Source organism: Hippopotamus amphibius, chromosome 12 (assembly GCF_030028045.1).
Source record: "Hippopotamus amphibius kiboko isolate mHipAmp2 chromosome 12, mHipAmp2.hap2, whole genome shotgun sequence".
Lineage (NCBI taxonomy): Eukaryota > Metazoa > Chordata > Mammalia > Artiodactyla > Hippopotamidae > Hippopotamus > Hippopotamus amphibius.
Genome location: NC_080197.1, coordinates 85665530 through 85683877, shown reverse-complemented (window position 1 = coordinate 85683877; position 18348 = coordinate 85665530). Strand labels below are relative to the sequence as shown.

Genomic DNA, 18348 nt, shown 5'->3' with positions numbered 1-18348 from the left:
GGTCTTCTGAGATGTCCTGCTTTGCATAAAAATGTTCACTTCCTCTAATTTCCCCATCTGAAAAAGACTGTGAATTCCTAGAGTCCGTGGCTGACTGCCAAGACTTACTTAGAAGCCCCACACGATAGTGATACTCTTTGTCCCAGGACTCTCCTGCAGTTTCTCTGATTTTATCTGCAAGAAAGGTTGTAAGAAACGGAAACCTAGTGAGATGAATTCATATAAGGTTATATGGCTATTAGGTGTTGCAGTCAAGATTTGAACCAGGCCCTTCTGACTGTAAGCCTGGACTGTCGTCTCTAGTTCCCCCCTCCCCACTCACCTCCATACATACATGAGCGTCTGTTCCATGGGCTTAACAGTGACTGTGGCTTCAGGCCGTGTCGTGTCCCCCACCCCCCACCCCCGCCCCGCACAGTTCAAGTGAATGTCAGTTTCCTGTACTGCAGGTCTGCTGAGATCCTCTTGAGGTGTCTGCCCAACTTGTCTCCTACCCATTTTTCTATAAAATTACTGCTGTGTTTTTTAGGGTTTAAGTGAAAAGTATTAGGTTGAGTTCATTTTTGCAAAGTACTTTATTTTATCGTAGCAGTTCTCAAACTTTTTGGTCTTTATATCTTTAAAAATTATTGAGGACCCTCTTGGCTTTTTTTTTAATATGTGTTTAATTTATTGTGTTAGAAATGATAATTAAGACATTTTAATATGTTTGTTTACTGATTTATTTAAAAATAATAATGATAAACCCATTATATGTTTAATACAGACCATACATATTTTTGAAAAAATAAACTGTTTTCCCGATCAAAAAAAAAGAAACTAGTGGAAAAAGTGATACTGTTTATATCTTTGCAGATCTCTTTAACCTGTGGTTTAATAGAAGATAGCTGAAATATACCTGCATTCAGTTTGTTGTGATTTTTTTTTTAAATAAATTGATTGATTGATTGGCTGCATTGAGTCGTTGTTGCTGTGCGTGGGCTTTCTCTAGTTGCATTGAGCGGGGGCTACTCTTCGTTGCAGTGCACAGGCTTCTCATGCAGTGGCTTCTCTTGTTGCAGAGCACAGGGTCTAGGCGCACAGGCTTCAGTAGTTGTGGTACTTGGGCTCAATAGTTGTCTCGTGGGCTCTAGAGCACACGCTCAGTAGTTGTGTCACACAGGCTCAGTTGCTCCTCGGCATGTAGGATCTTCCTGGACCAGGGATCAAACCCATGTCCCCTGCTTTGGCAGGTGGATTCTTAACCACTGCGCCACCAGGGGAGTCCCATGATATGTTTTTTTGATTAAAGTATTTGAAGAAAATCTAGTTTCATACAGATGTAGGTGGAAAACGGAGGAATATTTTAACAGCCTTTTCAGATAATTGTGAATATTCTTCTTTGATGCTATTCCAGAACTGGATAGTGATAGATTTTTAAATGGTTAGTTGCAACGTGGAAGCTGAAACTGTATCAGTAACTTGGTACTCTGTCACATTAAAACCCTTTGCTGTATTTTGCACCATAGGTCTTTAATTCATGGATGACTCGTAGCATCTTACATTGATCATTTGGGAAATACTGGTTCACTGAGTTATGCAGATCTTCCAAGTACTGACACACAATATTAAAAAATCACATATATTATTATATCTATCAAGCTCATAAGAAAAGTCTTTAAATTCTGTGAAACTGTCAGGCTCACAGAGTCTACTATGTGCCTGTGAGAAAATGAGAGTGATAAAGGCAGACATCATCTTAGTATTATCAGGAAGCAGTTTTAATCTTGTGACCCCCCCAAAAAAGGGTCACAAGGACCCCAGGAGTTCCCAGGCCACATTTTAAGAACCACGGCTGTGTTAGAAAGAAAAGGTGAAATATGATGTGGAAATAGGACATTTAAATCATCAATTTATTACAATCTAAACATCCCAGCCATTGTTAAGCCTTATCCCAGTAGACAGCTGACATGGATACCCTGAAATTCCCAGCGAATTTTTCTGGGTAATGTGAGGGCCACTCCCTCAAATCAAGAACACCCTGGAGCTATTCTCCCAAGCAAATGCCTAGATCTAAGGTAGTATTTTTAGTTAGCTGAGATGTGACTGCCTGAAAAGGACCAGAAGCTCCTGGTTTGTTGACAGGAAAGATTTTCAAAAACAGGACCCATCTCATAAACGAGCCTGGATCCCAGGAGTTTATAGAGCCATAGGTCCTGAGTCATCACTGAAACTCTCCAGTCCAGGAAACTTGAGACTGGGGAGCGGCTGGGGTGGCTACCCTCAGGATATGTCTCCTCAGGGAGTTGGCTAGATCAGGATTAGATACAAGGGGTACAGCGAGAAATGGGACAAGGTCATCATTTCCCCCTTCCACATTTATTGCAGTCAACTCTTTTGCCAGGAATGGAACAAAGAATTAAAGAATCATAGATACACTGTTTCCTTTTAGTGTGAACTATCTCAGGACCCTGCCTGATTCCTAAGTGTTCCGAGTCACTGAGTTGGTCATTATGTTTCCATCACTTCCTATCACTTTCCTATCAGTTAAGAACAGTTAGGTACTATACACTGTATGAGATCTAATGTATATAATATTACCTCATATAGTATATAATATTTCCTACTAGGCTACAGGTTTCAGGAGGGCAGGGACCATGTTATATGTCTTGTTCAGCACTGTATCCACATCACTTAGCACACAACAGGTATTTAATGATCATTTGTCAGATAAAAATCAATCCTCTTTCCTAATGTGGAGACCTGATATACTAGGTAGTTTTAGCACCCAACATTGGCCTAATGGAAATCACAGATTTAGTCCAGGGAAGCTTGCTGTGAGAAGGGAGGAAATTTTTTATTTTCTGTATTTTAAGATGCTTTGACATGTCAGGAGCCTCGCTGGCTGGGAAGAGCTACCCCTCTTTGTGCTAGTTTAATTCCTAGAGATAGCGAACAACTTACCAGAAAGTGTGCCTTTCATGTGCACATCCACCAGTCCAAGACCCTGATCCCCAGTCTCTTTTTATCTAATTCACACATCCAGCCAATATTTCCCCTGCCCTAAATCACTCCAGGGCTAGGACCATTCCTATAGCCCAGAGCCTGTTTGAAATTATTCAAACTATCCAATTTTAAACTTGTTCAAATGTGTCTACTCTGCCTTATCCATTCCTTCCTGAGGAAACCACAGCAAAGACTCCAGGCCAGGCTTTCCCTCTCGCTCCTCTTGCCTCCTGACTGAGCCTCATATGTCCCCATGAGGCCCTGTGTGGCCTGGCATGATGTGGTGTGGCATGCTGTGCCCCCTTATCTTGGAACGATAAGTAATGAACTCATCTTTCAAAGGCAGTTCTCTCTGTCTGTCACCTTACCATACCAGATTAAAACAAAATTATAGGTACATTCTAAGATACTTACAAGTCTTCTGGCCAGCCACATCGTTTAGAGAAGTGCTTCTCAGACTCTCTGCAGTGAAGGACCAGTTTCTGTCTTTCCCAGTTCTTCATGAATGATACTCTTGTAAAATATAATTACAATAAACTTAGAGAAAAATTATCACATTCTTGGATGCTGTGAAAATGCCTAATTGCTATTAAAGTTCCTAAATGCTTCTCTCAGGTTTTTACTGTCTGCAATGAGACAGTAAAAACCTGAGAGAAGCATTTAGAAACTTTAGTGGATCATATACCAGCATTGATCTGTGAATCACCGTTTAAGAACTGGTTCAGGGGAATGAATCCGTGAGGGTGCCCAAACATGTATGTGGAAATGAGGAATAGCAAGCAATAAGCTGCTTGGAGGAGGCGCTTATCCCTCTACCAACCCAACAACATGGAGAAGGAAGTATAAGAGCTGGACGTGTATGTGCCCTTTTAATATACAGTGACACCCTCCACTTATAAATGAGACCCAGTGAACATTCTGGAGATCTGACCTATGCAGCTTCTCCTCTCTGGTGCAGGGATGAGGCAGAAGAGCAAAACAAGTCAGAGTGATCAGGAAAAGGGGTTAGAGATGTTGCATACCTGCATCCTCTTTTTTTTAGAGGCCTACATACAGCATATGGTGTGTATTTAACAACAGCATTTATAGAAAATGATCTATGATTGCTGATTTTCTTGATGCTGCTCCCAGTGATCAGATTCTTTTATCTCAGAGGTTTGTGAGTTGCTTCAAACCAAGGCAAGAAAAGACTACATAACAAGAGAAATACAGATTAGAGAGTGAAGTATATCCAAAGAAAATGTACCCATCTGGGCATGGGGGCTTTGTATATTATAGGAAGAGAATGGAACTGGGATCATTTTGAGTCTGGAACTAAAAGTGGAGTTCTAGGTAACAAAAAGATATGGGCGGAAATATTAAAGAGGAGCTCCACAGCCATGCCAGGGTTATCATCAAAAGTATTATTTTAAAATATTTATTTAGCACTTCTAATATATACACTATGTTGGCAGAGTCCTAGCCCACAAAGAACTTTCACAGTAGAATCATTTTACAAGAAGGATAAGGCCTAAACTCTAAGGCAAAAATCTTATCTAGTTAAAAGTTACTTTGAAATTCTTTTAAAGTCATAATTGGACAAACTAAGTATCTCAGCGTAGCAAGGAGGATTGTCTCAGGTCCGTTGTCTGTCAGGTTTCGTTCTCTTAGAGCAATAGTCCTCAAACTGGGATTGCATCCCCTTGGGAAACTTGGAGGCTTTCTAAGCACACTTTTAAGGAACCTGATTTCCAGATCTTAAGTTACATATTCCTATGCCTAGGGTGAGGCCTGTGGTCCAAAGTCACACCAGTTCTCCTTTTCCACTTATCTTTTCACAGTCAGCCTTCTCCCACTTTACAAAAGGAAGGCATACCTCTCTATCATCCCAAATCCAAAGTGTATTGCCCTAAGCTATAAAAATTTTTGGAAGTGCCAAACAAAGGGACAGTTGAAAATATCGGGGTCTAGAAAGTTTTCTTTAATCTAGGAAACTTAAATCCATTGTAAGGCTTTCTGAATTTACCTGTCTCTTACCTACTTCTAATAAGAGTGAAATACAGGGTTATAATCAGGGGCATTGAGATGTTTTAAGTTCAGGAGCAAGATGGATGTCTCTGGAATACACATTAAAACATTTATTAAAAAATGAAAAATGAAGTCATACTTTTTCCAATGAAAATAAGTCTGATTTGGCCAGTTGCTTTGACATTGGGGACTGGCTTTGCTAATTAGATCATATGGTAGACATTTTTGTAAATTAAATGAGCTAAATCTGTGGCTTTAAGATTTTGATGAAAATATGTGTAAAGCATGTGATAAGATAAAATCATTTTATTAAAAAATTGAAGTTGGAAATGATGTATAGAAATTGACAATATTTTGATTATTCCAACCTTTTCTGTTGGATTAAATAAGGTTCCTTTAAAGTAAAAGAATAACCCCTGTAAGAGGTACTGATATAATTATTAATAAATAATAAATAAAGCCTTTTTGATATCCTCAGAAATCAGGAAATGGAATACTTCTGTCAGCTGGGTAACAAATCCTTTGGCAAGTTGGGTGGCATACAGTTCTTTGCTTTCAGCACAATTGAAAGAGGATTTGATTTAATTGTCAGCTGATAGATCATTAAGATAAATTTTGCTGATTGTTTACTATGCAATTTTGGCCTATAACTTAGAAGGAGTTCAAACAATTGAGTGACATTACTATAACAATATTCTGTTCCAAGATACACTTTACACGAACAAAGTTTCTCAGCACTTAAAATCTAAATAATATTAGAACGGGGAGAGCAGTTTGCTGTTGAGCCATGTCTGATTCTAATAATAAGTAATACTGTACACATATTTAAACACCAAAACACCAATTGGAAAAAAATTCATTTCATTGAGATACATGTTAATAAAATTTTCTTTTTAAGCTTAGTAATTACTTATAAAATGTAGACTATATTTGTGATGAATTGTATTAATGAGAATTGTAATCAAAACACGATCCAGGAGAATTTTTTAAATTTCTTGGGAGACTCATGGTCACAGGAAAATTTTTAAAATTTTAAGTACTGTTTATAATTTTTTGTGGCAAAAAAGTATTGGAAGGTAATCAATAAAACGCATTAAAGCATAAAGACATACATTAGCATAAAATTCTCTAGGGAGTGTGGAATGAAGTATGAGCTCCTGTCTCATGCCCGCCCCTCTCTCTCTCTCTCTTTCTGTCCCTGCAGTCACTGCTCAGCATTCCGGGCTCCCCTTTCCTCTCTCGCCACAACAGCAAAAGCAGCATCTTCAGCTTCAGGGGGCCCGGGCGGTTCCGGGACCCAGGCTCTGAGAACGAGTTTGCGGACGACGAGCACAGCACGGTGGAGGAGAGCGAGGGCCGCCGGGACTCGCTCTTCATCCCCATCCGGGCCCGCGAGCGCCGCAGCAGCTACAGCGGCTACAGCGGCTACAGCCAGGGCAGCCGCTCCTCGCGCATCTTCCCCAGCCTGCGGCGCAGCGTCAAGCGCAACAGCACGGTGGACTGCAACGGCGTCGTGTCGCTCATCGGCGGCCCCGGCTCCCACATCAGCGGGCGTCTCCTGCCAGAGGTGAAAATAGATAAGGCAGCTACTGATGACAGTGTAAGGAAGTAAAGAAGTAGACCGAGGCGAGGCATGGCAGTTTCTCCCGCTCCCTTCCGCTCTTCTCTCCCTGCTCCGCCCATGCCACCGGGTCTCTCTTCTGCGCTCCATCCCAGCTCTTGTGTCTACCCCCCACCACTTCTTTCTCTCTCCTGGTTTGTTTCTGTTTCTCTCTTCAGCCCTCCTCTTTTACTCGCCCTGTTTTCCCTTTCACTTTATTCTTTGCTCCATTTCCCCCATCTTCCTTTCTTGTTTCTGACTTCTGGCCATCCCCCCATCAACTCTTTCCTTTATTTTATCCCTTTTTCCTTCTGTCTGTTTTTGCATGTCTCTGTCCGCTTATCTCTTTCTCTCCCCCAACCTGCTTTGACTGAATGCCTCTGGCCAGCGGATCCTGCCCAGATGGAATGAGAAGGGCCTCTGCCGTCACCAGTGACCAAGTCTGAGCGGGTTTGGAACATTGCCTCTCTCCCCACACGTCCTACCTCCTCGTAGGGAAACAGCTTGGAATTTAAAGCTCTTATCTTTCTCGTTTAAAAAAAAAAAAGTAACATAGCTTTGAATAATTTTCTTAGCCTCCCCTACAAGAATGAGATGTGATTTTTCCAAAGAGGAACGTGCATGCGTGATGCTGAGGGCAGGAAGTGGGCACTGGGAGAGCCAGGCGAGGAGCAGTTAAGGAAACCAGTGGGGAACGGGACCTAGACATTTAAAAGGGATCGCGATGGAAATAAATCAAATGAGGGGAAGGTAGGTGGTTGGGGCAAGAACACATGGTATATGGGGGAGGAAGGAAAAGGGACATGAAAGATGAATTTTAAATGTAATCAAATGTCAGGCTCTGGAGGAGTTGCATATAATAGCTTCACAAAATCACTTGCCTAGAGGTTAGGGTGATGGCTCCCCTCTTTGGGAAAAGCCGTCTCTTAACATTTCTTTAGATTCTAAGCTGTTTATACCTTTTTTCTAGTTTTAAATTCTTATAACCCGAATGATCCTAATCCTTTCTACCTCCAGTCCCTTACCTTTCCCTCGTCCCTCCTTAGCTGGTCTAAGCTTCTTGAGATAGCATGTCGGTCTGTTTTGTTCTAACACTTCCCTTCCCTCTAACACAGCATGAAGATAGCCAACCCTTTAATTAGCATGATGCATGTGTGGAGGAAAACTGGACAATCAAGGATGGAATGATTCAGAATGATCTGTTTTTAGCACTTTAGGACAGCTGTTAAATGTCCTAAATTCAAAAGGCAGTTAGGATGTTTGACGTTGTCCTTTCTCTTCCTGCCGTTTTACTTAAAAGCAAAATATTTTCCCCCTTACATTTGTACAGCTCTTTACAAGCTACGGATTACTTTTACATGCCTTATTTGTTTGGAATAAAAATTCCACAAGGCTGACAAAACGGAGCCGATTATTCCTGTTTTTGAGATGGAGAAACAGGTTCAGTGAATTTGTACTCCTTGGGGTTACACAGCTCGTCACTGACAGACCTTTCAGAAACCTCAGTCTTATGTTTCTCAGTTAATTTTAGTGTCTTCTCCGCCTAGTCACATGGCCGTTGCTCTTCTGGAGAACTGTTTTTTTCAGAGCCAGCCTAATAGGAACAATAATATAACAAACAGTGGCTCCAAAGTCCCCTTCCAAACCAGGGAGTTGGCCAAAGTAAATGTTATGAATGACTGTCTTTACTTTAAATACAATTTTTGATTTTCACTAATTCTATGTGTAGATGTAGATTTTTGGCTCCACTCGTTATAGTCTCTAAAAAAGCAAGACGTGATATCAGTGGAGAATGAGGGGTGGATCAGCAGGGACAGTACAGGTGGGACAGTCCAGATGTTGAGACCCAAAGGAAATTTTGATATCCTAGCAGTTTTAAAAAAGATTTAAACCAAATAATGTATCTTGCTTTTTCTTTGAAGAGAAGGTATTAGAAAAGGTGTCCAGGAAGAAGGAGCTTGAACTTCAGCTTAAAGGCAGATGAGCGGGTGTGCAGGTTTTGTGTTTGTTTTTCCAGCAGCTTCTGTTATGTTCTGTGGGAGGAGAATTTGAGAGGCAGTTGAGCAGATGGCTGTGGCATGTGAGGCTGTCTGCACTGCCTTACGTTGTGGCTGACACAATGCTGCCTTTGGGGTTTTGGGGGTCCTGCACACTCAACACCCTGTAAGCACTTAGGAGGTTCTTTGAAGTGGTCCCAAGTGGCTATGGTGACAGACGTGAGGATTCCCAAGGCCAGGAGGTCAGGTCCCAAAATGGCAGGAAGGTGAGGTAGGTGGGCCTGTATCATTCCTAAGGGCTTCATAACTAGGAAAAAGTATTTTGTTAGAAGCCATGAAGAAGCACCTCCTAGTTGTGAACGGTGTGGGGACGTATCTAAGTTACATTAATAGGCCAAAAAGACAAAACAAAACAATAACAGAATGCATATAGTTTGTGTGGTATGATATCTATATAAAGGCAAACTGCATATAGAAAAAAAAATGACTGATTAAAAGTTAACGGTAGTTGCCTTTGGAAGGGGAAATTATTCGTGACTTTTTTTCCTTCCTTACGCTTTTCTGTTTTTTCTAGTTTTCTGCAGTGGCCCTAATACTTACAGCTACCATATACTGAGTTCTGACTACACTGTGCTAAGCAGCTTCTGTGTATGATCTCATTTAATCCTTATAACCTCCCCATTCAGTAGGTGGTTCTATCCAATTAACAGATAGACTCAGAGATTTAATGACTTGGAACCAAGGTCTTCCTGATGGCAAGGAAACTTCCTGACTGCTTATTTGGGAAGTAGGAAAAGTCATTTATCTTAGAAGGAATTAATATATTCATAATGTTATATGCAACCTGGGCCAAATGAGCAATGATCATATCTCTTTGGGCTACAAGATAGTGATTTTCACTGTCAAAACGTTTTGGATGTGTCCGCAGCCATGGATTCACTTGTCTTCACCTGAACCATCAGTGCATCCAGTTATGTACTCAGGCTTCATGGACCGGTGTGTAGGAGCCGTTGATGGTCCACAAGCTGGTCTCACACAACATTAATGCTTAGGCTATGCCACATCTGTATTTTTTCTTTAGGCTCAAATTAAGAAATACAATATTCCCTATGAGAAAAAGACATTCAGACATCACCTCATTAGAATCTCATCAAAAACTATTTCACATCTTCATTAATTATTCAGTTGTTATTGAGTAGTGATAAGTTGTTTTTTATATATAAATTTATTTATTTATTTTATTGGCTGTGTTGGGTCTTTTTGCTGTGCACGGGCTTTCTTTTAGTTGCAGTGAGCGGGGGCTACTCTTTGTTGTGATGCGCAGGCTCCTCATTGCCGTGGCTTCTCTTGTTGTGGAGCACGGGCTCTAGGCGCTTGGGCTTCAGTAGTTGCAGCATGTGGGCTCAATAGTTGTAGCGCATGGGCTTAGTTGCTCCGCAGCATGTGGGATCTTCCTGGAGCAGGGATCGAATCTGGGTCCCCTGCATTGGCAGGTGGATTCTTAACCACTGTGCCACCTAGGAAGCCCTGATAAGTTTTTGATAGTTTGAGAATTTTCACTTTTGCTTTTTGCTGAAGTAGAGGATAATGGGACTTTTCCCATGTCTTCATCTCTGAGCTGGAAAATCATTGTTCTTTGCTTGTACAGAGCAATGGAGCAATGACCATCCAAAAACACACATAACTCAGAAATTGTATTGCAAATGTACAAGCATTATCTCATTTCATGCTCACAGCTCCTGCCCTCTGAGTTAGATACTACTATTGTGTGCATTTTACAAGGAGGAAACCAAGGCTTAGAGAAAGAAAGCAATTTATCCAGTCCAGACAATCTAACTCCACAGCATTAACCACTAACCATTATGCTATGCTAACTACGAAGCCTGGGTTTATTTACTCATTTGATCCTGAAAAATTAGCATCTCTAAGCCCATTTCCTTATATATAAAAGAACAGGTAAAAGGACTTTGTTATAGGGCTATTTGAAGATTAATGTAATAACATCAAATGTAAAGCATTTTGCTTGGCCCCATCCTTGGTATTCAGAAAGCCAGTTTCCATTCGTATTCGTGTATTTTTTGGCCTTTTTTAGCCTGAGAAGTAGACAGTGGGATTTCTGCTGAATTGCTTCACTTGGAGAAGGTCGGATTTCTTTTTTTTTTTTTTAATAAATAAATAAATTTATTTATTTATTTATTTAATTGGCTGCATTGGGTCTTTTTTTTTTGCTGTGTGCGGGCTTTCTTTTAGTTGCCATGAGCGGGGGCTACTCTTCGTTGTGGTGCACAGGCTCCTCATTGCCATGGCTTCTCCTGTTGCGGAGCACGAGCTCTAGGCGCGTGGGCTTCAGTAGTTGCAGCACATGGGCTCAACAGTTGTGGCGCACGGGCTTAGTTGCCCCGCGGCATGTGGGATCTTCCCGGGGCAGGGATCGAACCCGTGTCCCCTGCATTGGCAGGCAGATTCTTAACCGCTGGGCCACCTAGGAAGCCCTGTACAGTTATCTTAAAGCAGAATACTACCAAAATTTTAGAAGGGCTTAAACAGGAAATAAATGACTAAGTTCTAAAGCCACTTCTAAAATGCTCTAAATTTTAGTCCCAAACAAGGTGACTGACTGAAAATTTTCCAGTTATGTGTTTCCATGTGAAAGCAGTTTAGAATCACTAACAAGTTGAGGTTCTTTGGATAGATCTATAGAGATGTGGGCAGAACCTGCCATCTGCAGATATGGTAGAATATCTCTTTGAGAAGGACAGCTACAATTTAGAAGGTTGGAAGTCAGTGGCTAAATGCTTAATAAACTTTGTGTTTGAGGTAAGAGAAATGGAACAAAATGTGTACTGGGTTTAAAGTAATTAAGGTTCTCAGTTGCTTCCTGTTACTGATAGTTTTGCACCAAGGCTTCTTAGGGGCTGAATTTTAAAAAGGCAGAGGCTCCTAACTAAAAAGTTGTTAGTTCTCCTCCCTCTCCAACAAAATGAAACAAAAGAAAACAAACAAAAATATACACCTTCATTTGCTCCCCCCACCCCACCAAAAAAATGACCTGAAAAAATAAGGGAGAGGAGAGAAAATGAGTATGTGATCTTTCCTCTGGTGCTTGGGTCTCAGCTTGCTTGGAGGAAGACACCTTCTTCCCACCTCCCAGGTGATGAGAATTGGGCAGCTGAGCCAAGAGCAGAGACATACCTCACTGAATCCCAAGCAGATTCTAGGTGGAAGGTGATGATGAAGCTGCTTTACATGGGAGAGACTGTGCTCCAGGTTTTCTTCCCTTCAGGTGGCCATAGTATGACACAAGAAACAATAGCCAACATTATTACTGGTCGGCAAGTAAAGTGGTGCAGACACTTCGGAAAACAGTTGGCAGTTCCTCAAAAAGTTAAACATAGAGTTACCATATGACCCAGGGATTCTACTGCTAGTTATACACCCAGGAAAACAGGTGTTCATACAAAAATTTTTACATAAATATTCTAAAAATTATTATTCACAATAGCCAAAAAGTAGAAACAACCCAAGTACCCACTGGCTGATGAATGGAGAAACAAAATGTGATACAGTGGAATCCCTATAATGGAATATCATTCAGCCATAAAAATGAATTGATTCATGCTACAACAGGAATAAACCTTAAAAACATTATGCTAAGTGAGAGAAGCCAGGCACAGAAGGCCATATTTCATATTATTCTATTTATGTGAAATGTCTGGAAGAGGCAAATCCATACAGACAGAAAGCAGATTGGTGGTTCCCAGGGGCTGGGTAGAGGCGGGGACTGGGATTGACTGCTAACAGGTGTTTTTCTTTGGTATGATGAAAATGTTCTGGGATTAGAGAGTAGCACAACGTTGTAAATATACTAAAAGTCACTGAATTGTATACTTTAAAATGGTTCAAATGGTGAATTTTGTTATGTGCGTTTTTTTTCTCAATTTTTTTTTAAATTGGAAAGAAAGGGAAAAAAACACTTAGCCAAGTATCTGGACTTTCATTCCCAGCCTTCACAACTTCAGCTAGGAAGGAGGGACTTCCAGGAAGTACCCACCATCTTGGTATCCTGTGTACCCTGATTTCAGCGAATTAAATGTTATTAGTAGTACAGATGTATTTTTTGCTGGATACCATCTTAACTCCCAACTGGTGCTTAGTACTTTTAAGTAGTGTTCTTCATAGGCTTTTTTAATTTATGTCGTTTTAGGCAGTTAACAGTGATATGTGTTTGCTCTCTCTCTCTCCATTAATCAGTCTGATCTGAGGAGTACTAAGAAATGCATATACAAATAGGCAATGAACAGACTATATGTAAAAACAGAACTTTCACCCACAACCTGCCCAACATCTGTTTATCTACAATAATTAATCTATTTGTCTACGATAATACAATACAATAAACAGTACAAACAATACAGAACAGTACAATACAGTAAACTCAGAAGGCCAGCCTGCTGTAAGCCAACCTTTAAGGAAGCCAGATTGCTATGTCTAATGACAGTCCAGGAAGCTAAACAGTAACTCCTGTAACAATCAGCCCAGAGTGGCCAGGATTGATTACTTGGTTAATAACTGACACCTTCCCTAATTTTTGTCCCTGTTTCCAATTTAGGACTGACCAATTAGAAAGCCAATCACACAGGCTGCCCTGTTGCTAGGTAGCTTGCCTGCAGCTTCCTGCCACCAGCCTTGAAACAGGCACACCTGAAGCCTTTTCGTTCTTTCACTGTAAGACTGTTCTACTCCTCTGCCTGCCTTTGAGTTTCTTCCAAAACACACGTGATGGTGACTGACTCCCTCACCACATCAAGCTCAGAATAAACATCTTTGATCTTCTTATTTAGTTGATCTTTATTTCCACAATGCGGATAACTTATTATACGTATTTACACACTCTGCATTCCAAATTCCTTCTCAAAGGAATTCCACTGCATAATCAGTATTGCAGTAGTAGCAATGCATTGGGTAATCAGCCCCCGAGAGTCACCAGAGATACAGGTGGAAGGGAGGTGGAGAAGGAGCCCTCTGATCCGTTGAGAATTGTTCCCTGCACCCCACTTTACCACGAGACTCTCCCAAAAAAGTACCCTCCTACCCCTTTCTAGCTAGTCTCCCTCCCCCAGACAACCACTGCTGATTTGTATCATCATAGGTTAGTTTTTCTTGCATTTTTGCAGACTCGTACATGTACAATATGTATTTTTTATTTAGCTGGTTTCACTCAACAGAATGTTTTGGAGATACATTCATATTATTTTGTGTATCGCTAGTTCATTCTTTGTTATTGATGAGTGGTATTTTATTGTATAAATATACCTGAATTTGTTGATCCATTTTCCTGTTGTTGGACTTCTGGGTTGTTTCCAATTTGTGGTAGTATAAACAAGCTTGTTGAGAGCATTCTTGAACAACTTTTTTGCAGGTAAACGTTTCGTTTCAATTGGATATATACCTCAGAATGAAATTGCTAGATCATATGGTAAATATATGTTTAACTTGATAAGAAACTGCCAAACGGCACTCCAAAATACTTATACCATTTTTTATACTCCCACCAACAATGTATTACAGTTCCAGTTGCTCCATATCCCAGCCAGTAATTAGTGTTGATGTTAGCAGTTTAGTGGGTATAAAATGTTACCTTATTATGATTTTAATTTGCATTTCTTTGATGACTAATGATGAGATCAGCTTTTCATCTGCTCATCGGCTTCTCATTTATGTTTTTTTGTTAATTGTTTATTCAAATCTCTTACCCATTTTCAGCGGCACTGCGTATCTTTTTATTATTGAGTTTTTAGTTTTTTATTTGTTGTGGATACAGGTCCTTTATCAGATAGATAAATTTTTAATTTTGATGAAGTCCAGTGTATCCGTTTTTCTTCTTTTGTGATATTTTTTGCATCCTGTCCAAGAAATCTTTGCTGATCCCCAACATCATGAAGTTATTTTCCTTTATGGTTCTGGGTTTTACATTCAGGTCTTTGATTCAACTCAAGTTTTAATTAATTTCAAATTTAATTTTTGTTTATGCAATTAGATAGGAGGCAACGTGCATACGTATCCAGTTTTTCACCATCATTTGTTAAAAAGACTTTCCTGTCTCTGCTAAATTGATTTGGTATCTTGGTCAAAAATCAGTTGATGTACATATGTGGGTCTCTTTCTGGACTCTAGTCTATTTCCTTGATCTATTTGTCAGTGCTATACCAGTACTACATTTGTCTTAATCATTGTAACTTTATGTCTTGAAATGAGATAATGTAAGCCCTCCAAATAAAAAATATTTTTTAAATTATTAAATAATCTTTTGAGAGGTTATTTTGCTATTCTATACCTTTTTTAGAAAGATTGTTTTCCTATTCTAGATCCATTCCGTGTCCTTATAACTTTTAGAATCATCGTGTCAGTTTCTTCAAAAAACACCTAGAATTTTGGTAGTGATTGTGCTGAATTTATAGGTCAATCTGGGGAGTGTGGACATCTTAATTATATTGAGTCTTCCAATCTATGAATGTGGTATGTTTCTCCATTTATTTAAGTCTTCTCAAGCTTCTCTCAACAAAGTTGTATAGTTTTTAGTGGAGGTCTTGCACATCTTTCATTAGATTTTTTCCTTGGTAATTGCTGTTTTTTGATAGTATTGTAAAAGGCATTAAAAAGGCCCATCTGAGCCTAGAGTTCTCTTTGTGATAGATTTTTTTTTTTTATAATTTCTTGAATTAATATGGGCTATTTAGATTTTCTCTTTCTTCTTATGTCAGTTTTTATACGCTGTGTTGGATATGTTTGTCCATTTCATCTTGGATAAAGTTACTCACAGCATATCCTTATTATCTTAATAATGCCTATAGGATTTATAATGATAGCCCCTTTTCTGGCTTCTGAAAATTATAATTTGTGTTTTCTCTGTTTTTTTTCTTGATCAGTCTTGCCAGGGGAATGATCAATTTTATTAATCTTTTTAAAGAACCAGCATTTGACCTTTTTTGATTTTCTGTTGTTTGTTTACTAATTCATTAATTTCCAGTCTTCTTCTTATTTCCTTTCATCTACTCACCTAAGGTTTAATTTGATCTTCTTTTTCTAGTTTCTTAAGGTGGAAGCTTAGAGTATTGATTTTATATCTTCTTTATTTTCTAATATAAACATTTAAAGCTGTAAAATTTTCTCTAACAATTTCTTTAGCTTCATCCCAAGAATCTTTTTTTAATTAATTAATTAATTTATTTATTTATTTTATTGGCTGTGTTGAGTCTTCGTTGCTGCACACAGGCTTTCTCTAGTTGTGGTGAGCAGGGGCTACTCTTCGTTGTGGTCCGTGGGCTTCTCGTTGTGGTGGCCTCTCTTGTTGCAGAGCAACAAGAATGCCCATTGTATTGGGACTTCCTGTGTTCATTTTTAGATGGTCGTTATTTTTAAATGTGGTAGTTTAATCTCATGAATATCAGGCTGGGAATTGTGGCAAAAAGTGATTTCTCAAAGAAATATACCTTATCGTGACCTGAGCTAATGGTTAACAAGTCATTCTTACGAATACGGATATTTGTATAGTAAAACATCCCGAAATTCCCAAGGAAACCAGTTCTTTTCCTTTTCCATCTCTTCTGTAGCTCTGCAAAACAAACAAAACCCTAAAGTAAACCAAATCTCTGAATCAGTGAAAGTGTTTGATAAGACACTATGATGGGATAAATTGTAATCTGCCAGGAACTTTCTTCCGTGCAGTTCTTAAAATCTAACTATTTAATAATAGAAGGGTTTCCTGTTATAGCTCTCCAGGGACAATTATTTTCTTTTCAAAGCATTCTGGCACTGATCAGACAGATACTTTTCTAGCTTCACACAAACATGTGTCTTCCCTGTCCTATGAAGGATGGTGACTGTCTCTGTCCTCTTACCTTCACATGGAAGGAGCAGCCAAGTTTATATGGATGACATGTTACAGTAGACCACATGGTTACTAGAAAGCTATATTCTAAGCCACCCTATTAAGCCTTATCTGATGTAGAATACTCAGGTTGGTACAAAGAGCACAAACAAGGGACATTAAGAAACCCTTTGCTGTAATCTACCCTACTGGTATTGTCCAGGGAGGAGCATGTAAAAAATATTTTGTTTAACAGTCTGATGGTGTTTTCTGCCCTTTTTATTTGGTTGGGAATTTGAAAATTGCAGGTTAACTCATAAAATAAAAATGTAAAATGGCAAGATAATCATATATGAGGCAATGTATTTAAGATGGCAAAACCTGCTATACTTGTTTACAGTAACTTGGAGGAGATTTGGGGTAGAACTTCTACCTGCTCACGTTCAGTTAGGCTCTGGTTTGACATTTGGAAATGACAGTTTGGTAGAGCGATGGTGCTCCTACACGTGGAGGAAACAGTGTCTGTAACACTCAGAGTGATCAGGGACTCAGCCCTTCAAGTACAGGTGAAATTTCAAGTACAGGTGAATTTGACTTATTTTGTCATGTGGTCCAAATTCTAGCCAAATGCTGTGGATATGAGCTGAGGACAGGAGAACTCAGGGTCTACTTCTGATGGCATTGACCCCCAGGGATCTGGTCTTTCTGCTCTGTGCTTAGATGGAGCAGATGAAGTATTGGGTCCCAGCCAGACTCTTGGGTTCATTGTAGATTTTATACACACTTAAACGACTTGTTCTTGTCATCTGTGGAACTAAGGATGATCCATGGCCAACTCGTTCATTCTCCTTCTTGAGGTGAATAGGATTGTAGGATCAAAATGAAAAGGTCTAAGGAAGAGCATGTGTTCTTGCCCACTCTGGACTCTATCCGGTAAGGCCCAGCCTTAACATTTATAAGACTTACTCACCCAACTTGCTATTTTTTCAGGCTACAACCGAGGTGGAAATTAAGAAGAAAGGCCCTGGATCTCTCTTAGTTTCCATGGACCAACTGGCCTCCTATGGGCGGAAGGACCGGATCAACAGTATATTGAGCGTTGTTACAAATACACTGGTAGAAGGTATGTGCCCTGTGATGCTGGTCCAAGCTGCTGAGGTATAAGTATGTAGTGTGCGTGATAATGTACATATAGTCCCTCGGTCTGAGTCTTGCAAAAATTGTCTCTGAGCTTTAGGAATAGAGTCTGTTGGTTATAGAAACCAACATCCCAAATCTGCACGTGGAGAATCCAGTAAGGACTTCAGAGCGGCCACCCACACTGTACATAGGCAGGTAAGAAGTACGAAGGAATAACATAAGAGTGAGCTAGAGGACCTCAGGAAGTGCCTGTCATCATCACCTTGAGGAACCAGTGCGGTGACGTGAGGCAAAGAGGAACATAGACTGAAGAACTGTGAAGATATAAAATGATGGAACAGCCCCCTCATGCCCTCAACCACCATACGTACCTTCCTCTGTTCCTTTGTAGCTACTTACAGATCTTTTGGTGTTCCCTTAAGGATGAATGTACTGTGCATTTTGATTATACCTAATTCTGCCTCTCTTTAAACACCCCCACATATCCATAAATACATTGGACGTGTGAATAGGTAAGCTGAAACCCCTCTTACGTCGGCGCTCTGGGCCCAGGGGAAGAGCAGCTGCTGTTGAATCATAGCGTGTCTGCAGCAGCGAGGCTGTCAGGGCCTGGACTCGGTATCAGGTGCCTCCTGCGTGACACAGCCTGGCTTACTGAGGATTCCCCGTGACACCGCAGTCCCCCAGCAAGTGTCTGCTCTCTGTCCGACTGTGGTCTGTGGTCCAGGCTCCTCTTGATTTCTTTGGTGATA

At 40.2% G+C, this 18348-nt stretch overlaps 1 protein-coding gene across 10 annotated transcripts in view; it reads left to right on the top strand.

Annotated features, from left to right (window-relative positions):
• The window catches only part of SCN8A (sodium voltage-gated channel alpha subunit 8), a 169483-nt gene that overhangs the window by 101048 nt on the left and 50087 nt on the right, over positions 1-18348 (top strand). For 9 of the 10 annotated variants that reach the window (XM_057701551.1, XM_057701553.1, XM_057701548.1 and 6 more), the window contains 2 exons: positions 6197-6559; positions 17447-17579. In XM_057701551.1, coding sequence (XP_057557534.1) covers positions 6197-6559; positions 17447-17579 — 496 coding nt within the window. Of the gene's footprint in view, positions 1-6196; positions 6593-17446; positions 17580-18348 lie in introns of all 10 variants that reach the window. The other variant, XM_057701559.1, reaches the window with a different exon arrangement.